Genomic DNA, 18,027 nt, shown 5'->3' with positions numbered 1-18,027 from the left:
CCACAGGGCCGGACGCACAGACAGACTCGCTACCTGGCCATTGCTCGCGTGGGGAATGGCCGGCGTTCTCCTTGAGGCGGGGCCCGCACCTTCCCCTCGTGCGCAGGGCGGCTGGTTACACGCGGCCCCGGCAGGCACGTGACTGGCGGTGTGGGCGCGCGGGGGCCGCGGTGGGGCGGGCCGGTCCTCCGTCGGGGGCGGGGCCTGGTGGGAGCCCCGCCCCGTCCCGGGCCAGTTAACTGGCGGCGGCGGGCTCCTACTTCACGGCGCAGCGGACGAAGGAGGTGGTGTTCCCGGAGCCACGGCCATGGCCACGGTGCGGGAGAAGGCGGCGGCGCTGAACCTCTCCGCTCTCCCCAGCCCGGCGCAGCGGCCTCCCGGTAGGTGCTGAGGACCCTGTCCGGGGAGGGGAAGGGTCACCGGGCGGGCAGGTGAGCTGAGGCTACTGTTCTCGCGCGGGATACACTTTCTGGATAAGGAATATTTCAATGAATACAGGTTTTTTACTTTTTTTTTTTAATGGTTGCATGACATTAGGAAAGACGCTGGTGAATTCTGCCACCAGTTTAATCATATCTTTGGGGGCGCTTTGCTTAGTATCTTGGTTTCTTTAAATGTCCAAACAAACGGAATCGGATGATCAGTTACAAAATTTCCATTCTAGCATATCTATAACTCAGTAAATATAGTTAAGATATCCAGATAACACTTGGCTTTCCCCCCCCCCCTTTTAGATAAGTTGCAACTTTTCCCCCTTTCTGTAGCTGCAGTGTGGGGTATTAGGTAAATTGGTTCCTATCTGACAAAAAGCTTTTCGTTTGTAAAACGCTAACCAGGTGTCAGTGGTCAGTGAATTGACTTGGGTCAAATGGGTGCACCTCAGTGGCCCCAGTCTTGTGTTTGACTTATAATTACTAATGTTCCTTTTAATCTTCAAAAGTTAATGAAAAATTGTGATTAAGAACTGCTTTTCTTCTGTACTTTTCTAAGAACAATCATAATATTGACCTATTCTGATCCAATTTAAAGGATTCAGAAAAGCACATGATATCTACATTCAGAATTTTTTTCTCGTTTTACATTGTGAAGGAAAATACTTTTCATCATTTGAGAATTTAAATCAAATGATACTGGAAATAGTCATGAGAAATCTTTAGGCTCACTTTCTGAGTGAAAGAAATTCCCAAATTTTACATAATTAAAAATATGGCATCCTATTTTCTCCAACAACTGAAATACCAATTCTAAGCTTGGGGCATTTGTGAACAGATTCTTAGATGGTGGAAGGGAATATGTGTTCAAAATTAAGTAGAGGACTTTCAGAAAGAAGAGTTGAAGTTCTGCTTAGTGGATTTGAACCCAAGGACAAGACCACTGTTCTCTGCACACCAGGTGCCGTGGCAGAAAAGGGCCCACTGCCTTTTCTCATTTGTTTGGCTTGCTACTGTCGCAACCTACCTGTTCCACCCTTTAGTTGCCTTGTCCCAGTCCCAGTAAGCACAGTAATAGGAGCCTCCGTTCCTGGTTCCTTGCCATTCCCTTTCTGTGTGCTCTGGCAAGCAGCTTTGCACGTTTGTTTCTCTACCGATTAATAACTCTGCCATACCTTAAAGGGGCTGTACGACTAGGGACCTGATTTATGTAGAAAAGTCTGTATGTTAACTTTCAGTAAGTACTTCAAAGATATTTGTCTTTTAATATAGACAAACAAGAAAGTGGTATGTTATCCTGCTATCCCTTTATACTGTAACTTAATTCTTTGAATTCACCTGGTATCACTTTTCCAGGGAGCTCAAAGTACTTCCCATATGCTATCTCATTAATCTGTATGAATTAAAGCAGTGGCCAATGCCTACTTTTGTTGATAGCTCTCTTAACATATTTTTAAATTGTCCTTATTAGTAGAGATTTATTTTACATACTTTACCTGCCTGCAGGCAATCTCAGTCTTCTGCATGACAATTCTAATGACATATAAGAGGAAAACAAACTTTGGACTCCCAAACCAATATGCAGTAAAAGTGTTGCAATACTGGAATCAGTGTACAGGAATTTTTCCCCACTCAGTCACAGCTGCCCAGTTTTAACACTCAGAACACAGTTCTCTACCTTTATCTATTGTCAGGATTTGGTTAGTATCTAATAAATATAGTCCTTTTTCTTTGTCTTGACAATACTGTAATTAAGTAATGTCTTAAAACATCTTTTGACAAATATAATTCTGAAATAAAATTCTCTTAAGTCTTAAATGATTTATAATTATTATATTTTCTGATGAAGAGATAAATCCTCTGGCTTGTTTCACATCTTGTCCTCATATCTGCTACTGGCCTTTATTTAATTGAATATTGTTCAGAGCTTGACATCATCCAGGTGGTATGAATAGGTAAAGAGCAGGGACTGTGTCCTTTGAGGGTAGAGACTGTGTCCTATTAGTTCAGAGAAAGAATGAGGAAGAAAGATTCTGTCACTTTTCTTTTTTACTTTGTGTGTGTGTGAGAAAATATTTTAAGTAGAGGATTTTTAGGTGTCTTTTTACTTTTTGAATAAATATTTAAAATTTTAGAATAGACTTAGATTTACAAAAAAGTTCCCATATGTCCTTCACTCAGTTTCCCTTTTATTTACATCTGACATTAGTATAGTATATTTGTCACAATTAATGAACCAATATTGATACATTATTATTAACTAAGCCCACACTTAGATTTCCTCAGTTTTTGCCTACTGTCTTTTTTTTCTATTCCAGAATCCGCCTAAGAGATTACATTATATTGAGTCCATGTCTCATTAGGCTCTTCTAGATTGTGACAGTTTCCCCCTTTATTTTCTGTTAATCGCTGTGTACTGTGCGAGCTACTTTACATATGTTGTTTCAAATGATCCTCACAGTAACTGAGAGAAGTGGAATTAACTCTGTTTTGAAACAAAAAGGTTGGGTAGTTCGTCCAAGGTTGCATTATTTTATTTGGTAACATTTAAAAAATATTTTTAAAATTGATTTCATAAATGAAGGGAGAGGGAGAGAGAGATAGAAACATCAATGATGAGAGATAATCATTGATTGGCTGCCTCCTGCACACTCCCTACTGGGGATCAAGCCCACAACCCGGGTATACGTCCTTGACCGGAATCGAACCTGGGACCTTTCAGTACACAGGCCAACGCTCTATCCATTGAGCCAAACCGGCTAGGACAGATTGCATTATTTTAGTAAATGATGGAGCCAAGATTGGAACCCAAGTCTCTGGGATTTCAAAACCTATGCTCTTATTTTATGCTTTGTATTCACAGAACCTACCACTGTACCTACAGCATTAACACAAGTTTCCAAGTCTGAACCATATTTGATCAACCAAAAGTTTCTGAACTTTGGCACTATTGACATTTGCTTTGTTTTCGTGGCTGGCCCTGTGCTTTATCGGATGTTTAGCAGCATCTCTGGACCCTCGACCCACTAGATGCCAGTAGCATCCCCCCTCCTCAGCTTGTGACACCATAATGTCTCTTAGACATTGTCAAATGTCTAGTGGGGAGTAAAATCACCCACTGTGAATCACTGTGTTAGCCCTTCTTTTAAAAAGTTGGTAATAATTTACAAGTATTGAATAACCAACTGTATTATGTGACGCACTCCATAAGTCATTTAAATAATTTAAGTCTCTGTAAACTATAAGGAAATTTGAAAGAAATAAGGCACCAGGTCACTATTCTTCAAATTTTGTGGAAACTGTTCTGGCCGGGTTTACTCGGTGGTTACAGTGTTGGCCATCAGACTAAAGGGTCTTGGGGGTTGGATTCCCAGTCAAAGGCACATACTTCGGTTGCAAGGTGGTCAGGGCATGTGTGGTAGGCAACCAATCCATGTGTCTCTCTCACATGGATGTTTGTTTCTCTCTCTCCTCCCCCAACTCCCTCCCTCAACTCTCTCTTAAAAAAAAAAATGGAAAAAATACCTTCGGGTGAGGATTAAAAAATAAAATTTTGTGGAAACTGCCTATGAGCTATCTGCATTTGGAGGGTGGTAAAGGGGTAGTTTAATGCCTGAAAATGAAATTATTACATATTCATTTTTAGCATATTTTAGTAATTCTGTGTGTATGTTTATATTACATTGGGATCCAGTTTTATTTATTTTTATTGGTTGATTTGAGAAACAAGCATTGATTTGTTGTTCTACGTATTTATGCATTTATTGGTTGCTTCTATTTTTTTAAACTAATTTTAGAGAGAGGAAGGAGGAGATAAAGAAACATTGATGTGAGAGAGAAACAAGATATGAAAGCCCTAGCCAGTTTCACTCAGTGATTAGAGCGTCTGCCCTCCAACTGAAGGGTCACAGGTTCAATTCTGGTACCTCGGTTGCAGGCTTGATCTTAGGCCCTGGTCAGGGCGCCTGTGGCAACCAATTTATGTTTCTTTCTATCTCTCCCCCTCCCCCTTAAAATCAATGGAGAAAAATATCCTTGGGTGAGGATTATCAATAACAACAAAAAAGATGTGAGAGAAAAACATTGATCGGCTGCCCCCCGCCCCCCCCCCCCCCACACACACACCCATCTTTTGGTGTATTGGGCAATGCTCCAACCAACTGAACCACAATGGCCAGGACTATTTTTTTTTCTTCTTTTCTTTTTAATTTGAATTTTATATTGTTGACACTATTGTAGATCTCCCATTTCCCCACCCTTGCCCACTTCCACCCAGCCCCCATCACCCCCTCCCTCAGCCCTCACCACACTATTTTCTGTGTCCTTGGGTTATGTACATATGTTCTTTAGCTAATCCCTTTATCTTCCTTTATCCAGTCCCCTCCACCCCACTCCTCTCTGACATTTGTCAGTCTGTTCCATGTATTCATTGGTTGCTTCTTGTATGTGTCCTGACAGGGATTGAACCTGCAACCTTGGCATATCAGAACAATGCTCTAACCAACTGAGCTACCTGGCCAGGGCCATGGGATCCAATTTTATAATGTGTATATTGATCTAAGGAGTTAACATAAACTCACTATTTCAATTATTATGTAAGTGTTTTAGTCCTTAAATAGGTTTTGCTAGCAGGACCACAGTTGATGCTGACTGCACAGATCATGGTTGATGTTGATTATCCCCTTGTAACTCTTGAGTAAGTGTCATTTCCTGACATGTCTGCCTTATGACTTGATTTTTAGGAACTATTATAGTAATAGCTTGATTATTTAGTGTGCATTTTTAGAAGTGAAGATGGTTTTTTGTTGTATCACAAATACAAATCAGAGTTCAATATTAGAAGCTTAACTTTTTTATTATTGGTAATTCTTTTTTTTTTTTTTAAAGTATATTTTGTTGATTTTTTACAGAGAGGAAGGTAGAGAGATAGAGAGCTAGAAACATCGATGAGAGAGAAACATCGATCAGCTGCCTCCTGCACATCTCCTACTGGGGATGTCCCCGCAACCAAGGTACATGCCCTTGACTGGAATTGAACCTGGGACCTTTCAGTCCGCAGGCCGATGCTCTATCCACTGAGCCAAACTGGTTTCGGCTATTGGTAATTCTTTTTGGTAGACTTCAAATACATAAAAGGGCAGGTCTTTGCTTTTGAAAAAAGGCTATTGTTTTCAAGCAAATAAAGGTGAGACTGCTTGAAAAATGAATATTAACTAGCCTAGATATATATAGTGCTTAAAAACATGTGTAGTATGCTACAGATCTGATTTAAAACAATCTCTGAGCCTCTTGTTAGGCCACCTTCCAAAAAGCTTTTTATCTGATAGGGTAAATTTTTTTGTATGTTTCATTTCTTTCTATGTTGTATTTGGAGCTCAATATCTACATCTAAATGGAGAGGTATAATTTCAGTCTCTAAAATCCTATGATCAGCAGTTTAGATTTGAAACCAGCATTAAACATAGCATTCAACTCTTGTAGCACTAAATGGAGAAACCAACCAAGAGGTAAACCTTTTATTCAGGGTGATCACAGCTGGTCTTTGGACTTTTTGAATCTTTGGTAATGATGATTTTAGAACACATTTGACCAAACATAAATAAGGAAGCATCAAGATGTAAACAGTACCCTGGCTGGTTTGGCTTAGTGGATTGAACATCTGCCTGCGGACTGAAGAGTCCCAGGTTCGATTCCGGTCAAGGGCACATGCCTGGGTTGCGGGCTCCATCCCCAGTGGGGGATGGGCAGGAGGCAGCTGATCAATGATTCTTTCTCATCATTGATGTTTCTATCCCTCTTTCCCTCTCCCTTTTTCTCTAAAATCAATAAAAATATATTTTTTAAAAAAGTTGTAAACAGCCGAAACCGGTTTGGCTCAGTGGATAGAGCGTCGGCCTGCGGACTGAAAGGTCCCAGGTTCGATTCCAGTCAAGGGCATGTACCTGGGTTGCGGGCACATCCCCAGTAGGAGATGTGCAGGAGGCAGCTGATTGATGTTTCTCTCTCGTCGATGTTTCTAACTATCTCTCTCCCTTCTTCTCTATAAAAAATCAATAAAATATATTTAAAAAAATAAAAAATAAATAAATAAAAAAGTTGTAAACAGTGATAGATTTTAAAGAATTTTCCAACTCACATACACATGAGTTTTGAGGATACGCTAAAGCTTCAATTCTGGTTGCTGGGCTTACAAAGCATTCATTGTATACTTCTGATTTCTTGAATTCTGTTTACAAATCACAATAATTCATCTTACTGGACATGGTCTGCTATACCAATGTTCATTTCAGCTATTAGATGGTGATAAATAAGTTTTAAAATAGCATGTTGGGGAATCTGTGTTCAACTGGTGAAGTCAGCATTAAAAAAAACAGGTTACCCTGGTGTGGGTTTTGGCACATTTACTTGTTAGATCCAGGATATATTATGTATTAAAGTATCTGTATGAACATGAGCTAGTTTGGGTTTGTGGGTGGCAATGCTTGAGGGGAACTATCTCATTGTGCAAAGGTTGGGAATTAATGGCCAGTGAGAACAGAGGGGACCTGAAAGGGCTGAATTGTATCATGCCTAGAGGACTCTGAAAAGATTGTGTGGCTCACAGGTGCCTACTATCCTGCTCTAACCTGTTCTTTAATCTTTTATACTGTGTTATCCAATCTGAAAAACTTCCTGATTTCCCATATTTAAGCAGCAAGTTAATATAAGGAAATTTATTATGTACTTCTTAATTCCCTTGTGCAGATTAGCCTTTTCCACGTCATTGAGGCTGTGTATTCCCTACCTCTCACCCACTTCCGTTGTCTTATTGATCTCAAATTAATAAGTGACTCAGCCTTATCTTCTAGAGTTTGTATGCCAGCCTACTTGTAGCTCAGCTGACTTATGTGTTTCATCATTAATATTATCACTAAACCAGAAGTCTGTTTCACTGGTACTTAAAAGGCAATCTGATCTCTTCAAGATTGAATCTGGCTTATTTTCCATTCCTGTCTTACCCCTGTGTACTGTAGATAGGACATATTATAGAATTTATGATATCCTGCCTTATTTTAGGAGTGCTAACTACTAAGTGTTTTTAAATAACTTAGTTAAGGGTTCACAAACCTTAAAGTTGTGTATTTCGTTTCTCCTGATCTTATTGGCTCACTTAAAGGTCTTTCACTTAATCCAATTCTTCAATGAAAGTTAATGCTAAAACTATCTGGTGGCTTACTTTTTATTGAATTTATTGGGGCCCTAGCTGGTTTCACTTCGTGGATAGAGTGTCAGCTTGTGGACTGAAGGGTCCCTGGTTTGATTCCGGTCAAGGGCACATGCCCTGGTTGTAGGCTTGATCCCCCGAAGGGGGTGTGAAGGAGCCAGCCAATTAATGATAGTCTCTCATCATTGAAGTTTCTATCTCTCCCTTCCTCTCTGAAATCAATAAAAATATATTTTAAAAAATAAAAATATTTTTAAAAAGAATTTATTGGGGTGACATTGATTGGTGGCTTGCTTTAATATATTTATATTTAAGTACTAGGAAAAACTAGTATATATTTACTACCTATGAAACTGAGGGCAAGTTTGTTTAATTCACTAAGCCTTAATTACCTCAAAATAGGATTGTTAATGACTGTTTCAGAGAAGTTTATCAGGATTAAGTGAGAGAAGGCAGAGCTTGTCATATTGTAAGTACTAAATGTTAGCTATTAATAATACAATGAAGATATGAAGAAGACTAAAAAGGAAGTTAAGCATAGTAATGGCTAATACTCCTTCTGTTTAGTCATTGTGGCTGGAAACAGCATAGCTGCTCCTGAGTCCTGGATACCATTAATGACCTGGACATATTTTGAGATTCCATCAAATGCCTGATTCTGGCTTTATTCAGTAGAGACTAAATACTGTACCAGCATTAAATTTAGTTCTAATTTGATTTATCTAGTAGATTCTCTATAATTTCATTCTTAAAACTGCTCACATGGTATTTGGAAAACTGGAAGAAATTTCCTCCTTCTTTGTTTATTACTAGATTATAAAGTATCTTGAATTTTAAAATAGAATTTTGATAATTAAAAACAGTCAATGATTATTTAAAATAACATCATAATAATAGGTAGATAGAAAATTACCCATCAGCTTTTGGTATTGAAAATCTACTATAAGTAGTCAAGGGCTTTATGTATATGTGTGTTTGTATGTTAGTAATTTTCATGGTAAAGATGTTAACATTTCTAGTAGCTACAAAATTATAGTATAATTAGAGCCCCAGTGCACGAATTCATGCACAGGTGGGGTCCCTTGGCCTGGCCTGCGATCGGGGCTGGCCAGTCAGGGAGAGGGACCACGAGAGGTTGGCTGGCCACAGGAAATTGGCTGTGGGAGTGCACTGACCACCAGGGGGCAGCTCCCGTGTTGAGCGTCTGCCCCCTGGTGATCAGTACACCTCAAAGCTACCAGCTGGTCATTTGGTCGTCTGGTCATAACGGTTGCTTAGGCTTTTATATATCTGGTCATAACGGTTGCTTAGGCTTTTATATATATAGATGGTCGACTACACTCATTATATTAATTGCAACACAAAAGATGAATTCCAAATGACCCACTTAAAATTTATGATTATAGTGCATTAAGTGGAGTTTTCATGTCCTTCAGGAACTTATCTTTGCTTTCACCTTCCATATTCTATTACCTAAGAAGGCAGGAATGTAATTTCCAGCAGTCGTTTCTTTAATTACAATTCCCCATATTCCTTACTGTTTTACTGATGCAACACCATGTGTGTGTATCTATAACTATATCTCTATCTATCTATCTATCTATCTGATTGATAATGCTTTAAAATTATATAGAACATGAGCCAAATCCAATACCACCTCTTATAATGTCTGGAATCACCCTTAACCTCTGTGAGTTTGTTTTCCATCTTTTAAAAAGAAATGATATCTCCCTCATAGGGTTGCTATGAAGATTAGATCATTAATGCACTTAATAGAGTTCTTTGCACATAATTGGTAACTGCCACAAGGTCCTACTTGATCTGCAAACCCTGAGCCCCAAACCCTATTTCTACTCTTCTCTGATCTCACTTCCTACTGTTCTCTCCCTTTGTCACCCACACAAACCATGCTGGTCTCCTCCTTCTTCTCAAGGCCTGTGGTCTTTCTGTTCTCTCTGCTCTTCCCCCTAATATATGCATAGCTTGCTTTCTGTTGTTGTAGTTTTTTGTTGTTCTTTTTATAGAGGAAGGGAGAGAGAATGGAGAGATAGAAAGTTTGATGAGAGAGAAACATCATCGATTGGCTACCTCCTGCATGGCCTCTACTGGGGATCGAGCCCACAATCCAGGCATGTGCCCTGACCGGGAATCATACTGGTAACCTCGTGGTTCATGGGTCAACGCTCAACCACTGAGCAACACCAGCCGGGCTGCTTCCTGGTTTTTAAATGGTGCCCAGAAACTCTGGGTTTCTGCTCAGAAATCACATGGTCAGGAAGGTGTTTCCTGATGTCCATCTAAAATAGCATTTTCTTCCTTACCTAGCTTTAGTTTTCTTCTTAGCATTGATCTAACATATTTGTATTGTCTGTATCTTCCCATAAAGTATACATCCATGAGAACAGGGACTTTATTTTGTTCACTTTGTATCCTAGTACACAGGACAGTGTTTAGCATATAGTGGGCATTACATTTTTAAATGAATTGTTACTAATAATTTGATATTTCAATAAGAAGCTGACTTCACAATTGTTCCTCTTAATAACTTTAGAAATTGCCACTTTTTGCTTAAGGATTGCTTAGACCTTATCATAAATAAATAAGGTTACTCTGTGATTTTATTTCCATTCCAGGTTTCAGTGTGGCCCAGAAACCATTTGGAGCCACATATGTATGGAGTAGCATTATAAACACTCTTCAAACACAAGTGGAGGTGAAAAAACGAAGGCACCATTTAAAAAGACACAATGACTGCTTTGTTGGTTCAGAAGCTGTCGATGTTATTTTTTCTCACCTAATTCAGAATAAATATTTTGGTGATATAGATATTCCTCGGGCCAAAGTAGTAAGAGTGTGTCAAGCACTTATGGACTACAAAGTATTTGAAGCAGTTCCAACCAAAGTCTTTAGAAAAGACAAAAAACCTATGTTTGAAGATAGTAGTTGCAGCCTTTATAGATTCACAACAGTACCCAACCAAGACAGTCAATTTGGCAAAGAGAATAAACTACATTCACCTTCTAGGTTAGTATATAATATAAGGTTATCATGGGCATACTGGCAGGATTTTGTCTACTTATTAATAAGATGCTGACTGGCTTTGTTTCTTTTGAATTAGTAAATTAGGCTAAAATCTGGGTTTGTGGGTAAATTTGATCAAGTAGAGTGAACTTTTATTTGTTTGCTATCTTTTAGAATTCTTGTTTGTTTCTGCTAAATATAAAATATGAACAATCAACAAACTGATTTTTCTGCTTCAAGTTACACTTTATAGTGTAAAAAATGTTAGCTTATCCACAAAATGGTATGAGAACAGAGAAGGTGAACGCAGGCAGGTAGGGTATTACTAGATTCCACAAAATGGTAGATGTGAAGTATGAAAGGCATGTGGAAGCTAGAATGCACAGGTTTCATATAACATATTAAGGAGTTTGTGCCTGGTCATACAGTTTTGAGAAGCCACAGAAAGATTTTAAGCAGGATGAGATTGCATTTTAGAAAGGTCATCCTGGCAGCTGTACGGTCAGCCTAATGGGGACAGCCAGTTTGGAATCTATTGCAATATTGCAGTCTACAGATGAGGGTGAAACAGATGGCAGTAGTGAGGATGAGGGAGACATATAAAGGGAGACTGTGGGACAGAACTGTAAAACCCCAGTGACTGAAATGAATGTAGGTGATAAGTACATAATGAACTGAGTTATTTGTTATAAAAACAAAACAAAACTTTTTCCTTTTATTCCCCTCACCTCAATCGTGCAGAGGTAATTGAAGCTCTTATAATTCAGAGCTGACACAAGTTTAATGTATTGACTTTCAAATATTTTAAAACTATATATTTAAAACATAATAAAATTTACCGCTATATGTGGGAAGGAAATATGAGGGTAAGGTAGGGCAAGTCAACACTTTCCAGTTGCAGGTCCACACGCTTTATCTGAAACCTCTGGGGACCTGACTGATTCGTTTAGGAATTTGGAACTTAGGAGAGTTTAGAAAGGTATTTTGTACATATATATTAGATAACACCCCTAGAAGGATCTTTAAGCAACTTATTAATGTTTTTGCAGTAAACAAAACATTCATACTAACTGGGATTCATAAAAACTATGATAGTCTCAAAACAAGTTTTGTCATTATGTGAGTTCTGAATAAACTTTAGATTTTTTCCAAGCTTTTTGGGTTTCAGAATTGTGAATAAAGGGTTGTAGATTTGTATTTGGAGAATGATTAGCACTGTCTACCAAAGAATGCCCCAGAAATAGAGATAACTAATAAAAAACATTAAGCATAATTAAGTTTGTTTTAAAATTCAGACTAACATTTTAGTCATTGAGTTACTTAAATCTAAATGTTCAAAGGAGAATTTAGAGTATGTATATTTAGGCCTAATAAAAAAGGTGGGATGTTTTGTATGTTATTCTACTCTTAGAATTTGCATGTATTGTGTTTTTACTCAAATACATAAACTTTCTAGAAACTCTTGGCTCTCGAATACTAAAATATTTCTGTGGGCTTACTAATAAGCATTATTTTATGTAATAAATTCATTTTAGGTATACAGATGCATTTTTTAAATCATCTGATATCAAATCAGCAAGTTTAGAGGACCTGTGGGAAAATCTGAGTTTAAAGCCTGCTAACTCCCCTCATGTAAATATCTCTGCAACTTTGTCTCCACAAGGTAAGTTAAAGATGATGCAAGTAAGAAGCAAAAGGCTAATTTCAAATAAAGTTATTTAAAATTGTTTCAATTTTAACCTTTTTTAGAATTTAAATATTCAAAGCACAAAGAAAGGGCACACTGTGTATTAAAACTGTTTATATTAAGTTTTAACAGAGGTCTATTATCTTTAACAAATAGATCAGTGTTGCAATTCTTGAACACTGACTTTTGTCCTGTCAGCTGGCAGAAGTTCAAATCTGAAATGTTTTGCATGCAGATTTTTATTGAAAATATGCTTTCAGATATTTATTTCCTTAAGATTTTATTAGGTTAAATAAAAATTTGAAAATTCCATTAAAATAGTAACAGAATTCTTATATTCTTCCTTGTCTGTGGAAATGGAATATAGTTTCATGACTGATTTCCGCCTTCCCTCCCCCATCCTAGTTGTGGAAACCCTGAGTGGAATAATCTGCAGCCAAGAGTTTCAAATGAGTTTTCAGATTGAATGAACCATTCTTTCTTCCAAAGTCCTTATTAACATGTTTTATGACTTGATTTCTTATCTCTGCCATATTGCTTTTTATAGTACAAGAATGAAAGGAATTCCTGTTGTCCAAAGTCTGTTCTCCTACACTTTAAACAAATCTTGAATTGTTTTCAGAAATCACTTACTAAGGTTGACTATTTCTCTCTCTCTTACTTTTTTTTTTGCCACAATTTATTAGCTTATATCTGCCTAGACAAATCTCATGGTGAACATTTAGTAACTATTGTTATTTTTCGCCCTGTCATTTTTCCTGTGTAGTTATTAATGAAGTTTGGCAAGAAGAAACAATTGCGCGTCTACTACAACTTGTAGACCTTCCACTTCTTGACTCCTTACTCAAACAGCAAGAGGTTGTATCTAAAGTTGCTCAACCTAAGAGGCAGCCTGACTTGGTCAACAATAGTAACTACCTGGATCGAGGGATTCTCAAGGCTTATGGTGACTCTCAGTATGTGGAACTACATATAATAATTTGAGTGTGCTTGTAGGATGGTTATAGCTAATTGTTTTAAGATAATCTTTTGAGTTCTTCTGTCCATAGAATCAGATATGCATTGTCCGTTGATATTATCAGTATTTGGGAAAGTAAAGAACAAAATCACTGTGGTCAAAATTAGAAAGAGATTTATATTTCATTATTTTTCATATTCATTTTTGTTTCACATACAACTTACTTGTACATCAAGTGAAGAAAATGATTATGCTCCATCTTCTTATCTTTGTTAAAATGTAGGTCTGTTTGGTCTCTTAGGGGTGTCGGTCTTCAAAGAAACCTGGAAAAAATGAACAGATTTGGCAAATTCTTAGAATCTTTTGACCACATATGCTTAAAAATTTTTTTAAATTTACTTATTGATTTTAAAGAGAGACATTGACTTATTGTTCCACTATTTATGCATTCATTGGTTGTTTCTTGTATGTGCCCTGATCAGGGATCATACCGCAACCTTGGTGTATTGGGACAATGCTCTAACCAACTGAGGTACCCGGCCGGGGCTCCACATGTGCATTTTATATGCCTCTAGAATACCTGTTAAATATGTATTTTTAAATTAACTAGTTTTGTTAAATAAATATAATGAAAGTAACTCTTGTTTCACCTCTACCATTCTCCTGAATATAAATCTTAAGATTTAAAGGCTTAAATTAACTTCAAGTTAAGGAAATTATGATTTTTCCCCCCCTTAAAGCAGAGCGCTATATTCCTTATAACTTTGGAGCTCCTCTCCTAAATATAATTATTAAAGGTTAAAATCTTGTATTTTAAGCTCATTTAATTTTTAATAATTTTGCCTTAGCAGATAGTGTTCCAGCATAGTTAGAGAGGTGGAAATGTTAGAAAGAAATACAACTTAACATGTTTAGTACTTCACCGGATCTACATTCCAGTGAGCTATTAATAAACAAATAGTTGAATGTCAAAAGCTAACTTAAAACCTTACATGTAAAAGTTAATCCCAACTTACTAGTTATTGAACTCTGCATGTATAATGGGAGCTTATTATTCTACAGGAATTTAAATTACATTTCTACAACCTAAAGTAACTTGAAAACATTATGACCTTAAATTTAAATACAGAATCAGCAATTGTACTAGATGTAACCTTAAAGATCATCTCGCTGCTTCTTATTATAAACTTGATGAAACTGATGCCCAGAGAGATGAAGTGACCTGCCCCAGATAATGCACCTGGGTGGTAGATATAGTTGTTCTGAGTCTATAGCAGTAGAGTACATGAATATTTTTAAACTATATATATTAACAAACCAAATATTAAAAGTTATTTTATGTCTTGAAATACAGCCTTTTTCTGAAGTCACTCAGCTGGTATTTTTATTAGAAATGGTAATTAATATTTAATTATTCTGAAACCCTACCTTATCTTTCTCTATTCCCTCAGCCAAAGTGAGAGATGACATCATATATAGAGCTCTGAAGTAAGGAACACTATATTAGAAAAATAGTGGTTTAGGAATCAGATCTGGGATCTAGTCCTGTCTGGGATCTTGAGCAAGTAACTTAAGAGTTTCTGTGCCTCTACTGTAAATGTAAAGAATAGAGTTTGAATTTTGATGTCCTTTTTAGCTCTATGTTGTACTGGATGGCTTCCATTTTCACTTTTTAAAAAGGTAAGAAAGAGAAGACATTTAATAAGCTGAACTTTTTATCTGTGATACATGACCTCTCTATATATTAAAAAAATTACACATATCTTTACCTAAGTGTGTAGAAATTTATCCTGGTGGCAAACTGGAAATAGCTAGTAAATTGGGTACTATGTGTATATTTGTTACTGTTGGCTTTTTAAAATGGTTCTTTTTTCCTCCCATAGGGAAGATGAGTGGCTCTCTGCAGCAACTGACTGCTTGGAATACCTACCAGACCAGATGGTGGTGGACATAAGCAGAAACTTTCCTGAGCAACCAGATAGAATAGACTTAGTGAAAGAACTTCTGTTTAATGCCATTGGCAAATATTACAGTAGTAGGGAACCTCTGTTAAATCACTTATGTGATGTTCATAATGGAATTGCAGAGCTCTTAGGTAAGTAAGAATCTTACTGGATACTAGAATTAGTATTTTGGAAGAAACAAGAAAAAAATTGTTCTCAAAATTAATCAGAATGGTATAACTTCAAGCTAGGAGTGAATCTGGATTGTATGTTTATTTCAAAACATCTAGGGATCATTTGGAAAGAGGCTTTGGTAAGTTCTGAAGTGACCTACAACTTCTAGTGCCCACAGAATGCCACTCTCATTCATTGGAAGTTCATTAAGCATAGAGTAGCTGTTCTCTTCTTTAGAAAGGAACACCAGTACCACCACCATTCTCCTTCAGTCTCTTCAAAATGGGACTCCTGCTTTGTCCCTCTACCAGTATACCAGGCTATTTTTCTCAGGGAGGGTTGGCTATATCAATACAGTACCTATAGTGTGCCCTTGAAATGTATTGAATTGATGGAAAACAGGCTGGAAATTTATGTACAAAGACAAGACTTGAATTTAACATCCTAAGAGTAATATATGACAAGGACTTAGGATATTAGTTGCCAATTCAAGAATTGGCTTCCTTGATGGTATCAGTCATTCATTATAATTCCTAGTCTTTTTGTTTTGTTTTTTGCTTTTGAAAATTATTTTGAATACGTTTACTGTTCAGCTTAAGCTTTATCTTAATATTGTTCCCTTTAATATAGTCATATTTGGTCAAAATTAAAAGCACTTTTCTTTTGGCTAAAGTGAATGGGAAGACTGAAATAGCATTAGAAGCTACTCAGCTCTTTCTAAAGCTTCTGGATTCCCAGAGCAGAGAAGAGTTTAGAAGACTACTGTATTTCATGGCTGTTGCAGCACATCCTTCTGAATTTAAATTACAGAAAGAAGTAAGTCTTTTGTCTAAATGTTAATTGTATTCAGTATCCTTAATACTTATAGGACCCACATGTCACATTATTCCATCATCAGCATGCTGAAATAGGATAATAGTTATTAATATTTAATGTTTGCCTTTTATGTTAAACTTTTAAATATGTGCCATTAGGTATGTGTTATTTTATTTTATAGAGTGACAACCGAATGGTTGTGAAAAGGATGTTCTCAAAAGCTGTTGTTGACAATAAAAATTTATCTAAAGGCAAAACTGATCTTCTGGTACTCTTTTTAATGGATCATCAAAAAGATGTCTTTAAGGTAAAACTCTGAAAGTAGTTCATTTGATTTTATATAATAGGCCACTAGATTAAAATGCATTTGAATAATGTCCAATGTCTCCTCCTCCTCTTCCTATTCCTCCTCCCCCTCCTCCCTCCCCTCCTCCTCCTCCTCCTCCCCCTCCTCCCCCCCCTCCTCCTCCTCCTCCTCCTCCTCCTCCTCCTCCTTCTCCTCCTCCTCCTTCTCTTCCTTCTCCTCCCTTCTTCTTTTTTTTTTTTTTAGATTCCTGGAACTCTACATAAAATTGTCAGTGTTAAGCTCATGGCCATTCAGAAGGGAAGAGATCCAAATACAGGCACAGGTAATCTGAGAAATATTATTTTAATGATCGTCCAAAGATAAATTCCTACTATTTACTTGAAAGTGTTTTACTGTAAGTAATTGTACCTAATTTCAACTAAACTTTAAACAACCTCCTCAGACTTAGCAGAGCTTCCTTAAACTCAGATGCAGATTGACCAGCGTTAGAAAGTTGGCAGTGCTTAACATCTTCCGTGCATTTTATAAAATGGGGACTAAATATAAAAATATTGATTTTTATAGTTAAACCTAAAGAATAGATTCATTAACTGAACTTTTTACTCTTAATATTTAAGGATATACTTTTTGTGAGAGAATTGATCAAAGTGATTATTCGGACCATACACAGAAGACAACCAAGGATGAGCTATTGAGTTTATTAAAAACTATTGATAAGGATCCAAAACTGTCTGCCAAAGAGAAGAAAAAAATGCTAGGTCAGTTCTATAAGTGTCACCCAGACATTTTTATTGAATATTTTGGAGACTAAATTTCTAATGTCTGTATATCACTTGTGTTTTTTAAGAATTATGTATCTTAAAGACCCAATCACATTTGTAATTTTGAATGTTCTTCTAAATATGAAACTGTACTTAATAAAACCTTTTTGTATAACCTTTTGTGTCTGAAACTGAGTTATTAGATGGTGTATTGCTGTTAAGTATTGACCTCTCTTACGTGAGTTGATTTATAATTCTTGTGTATAAAACTTTCTAAAACATAAGAATTTAAATGACCTTATAGTGTTTACATAAGAAAGTATTAAACATTAAGAATGTCCATAATTACAAGTTAATAGGAATGTGGTTTGTACCTTAAGAGGTATTCCTTAAAGATACAAAATTTGATGAAGTAAATTTACTAACTGACAAAGACTGTAGACAAATTAGAAATTGAACTTTCCTAATGCTTTTGAAAACTTCAACATCTTTTATAACTTATTGTGGAAAATTTCAAACATATATAAAAAATGGGGAGGCCCTAACTGGTTTGGCTCAGTGGATAAAGCGTCGGCCTGCGGACTGAAAGGTCCCAGGTTCGATTCTGGTCAAGGGCATGTACCTTGGTTGTGGGCACGTCCCCAGTAGGGAGTGTGCAGGAGGCAGCTGAATCGATGTTTCTCTCTCATGGATGTTTCTAACTCTCTATCCCTCTCCCTTCCTCT

General features: G+C 37.0%; 1 protein-coding gene across 2 annotated transcripts; it reads left to right on the top strand.

The window, feature by feature from the left end:
• The first annotated feature begins 256 nt into the window (after positions 1 to 256).
• DEPDC7 (DEP domain containing 7) lies at positions 257 to 17,479 on the top strand. Of its 2 annotated transcripts, none has more exons than XM_059709773.1 (9): positions 257 to 380; positions 10,269 to 10,659; positions 12,192 to 12,319; positions 13,110 to 13,299; positions 15,185 to 15,396; positions 16,092 to 16,234; positions 16,416 to 16,541; positions 16,785 to 16,863; positions 17,159 to 17,479. In XM_059709773.1, the coding sequence occupies exons 1-9, from the start codon at positions 308 to 310 to the stop codon at positions 17,350 to 17,352; spliced, it is 1,536 nt and encodes a 511-aa protein (XP_059565756.1). In that variant the 5' UTR covers positions 257 to 307; the 3' UTR covers positions 17,353 to 17,479. The 2 variants fall into 2 exon arrangements, with proteins under 2 accessions (XP_059565756.1, XP_059565757.1); XM_059709774.1 differs by having other exon boundaries at positions 310 to 431.
• The last annotated feature ends 548 nt before the right edge of the window (positions 17,480 to 18,027 follow it).

Source organism: Myotis daubentonii, chromosome 9, assembly GCF_963259705.1.
Source record: "Myotis daubentonii chromosome 9, mMyoDau2.1, whole genome shotgun sequence".
NCBI lineage: Eukaryota > Metazoa > Chordata > Mammalia > Chiroptera > Vespertilionidae > Myotis > Myotis daubentonii.
Note: the sequence above shows the minus strand (reverse complement) of the source record. Positions and strands in the feature narration are given on the sequence as shown.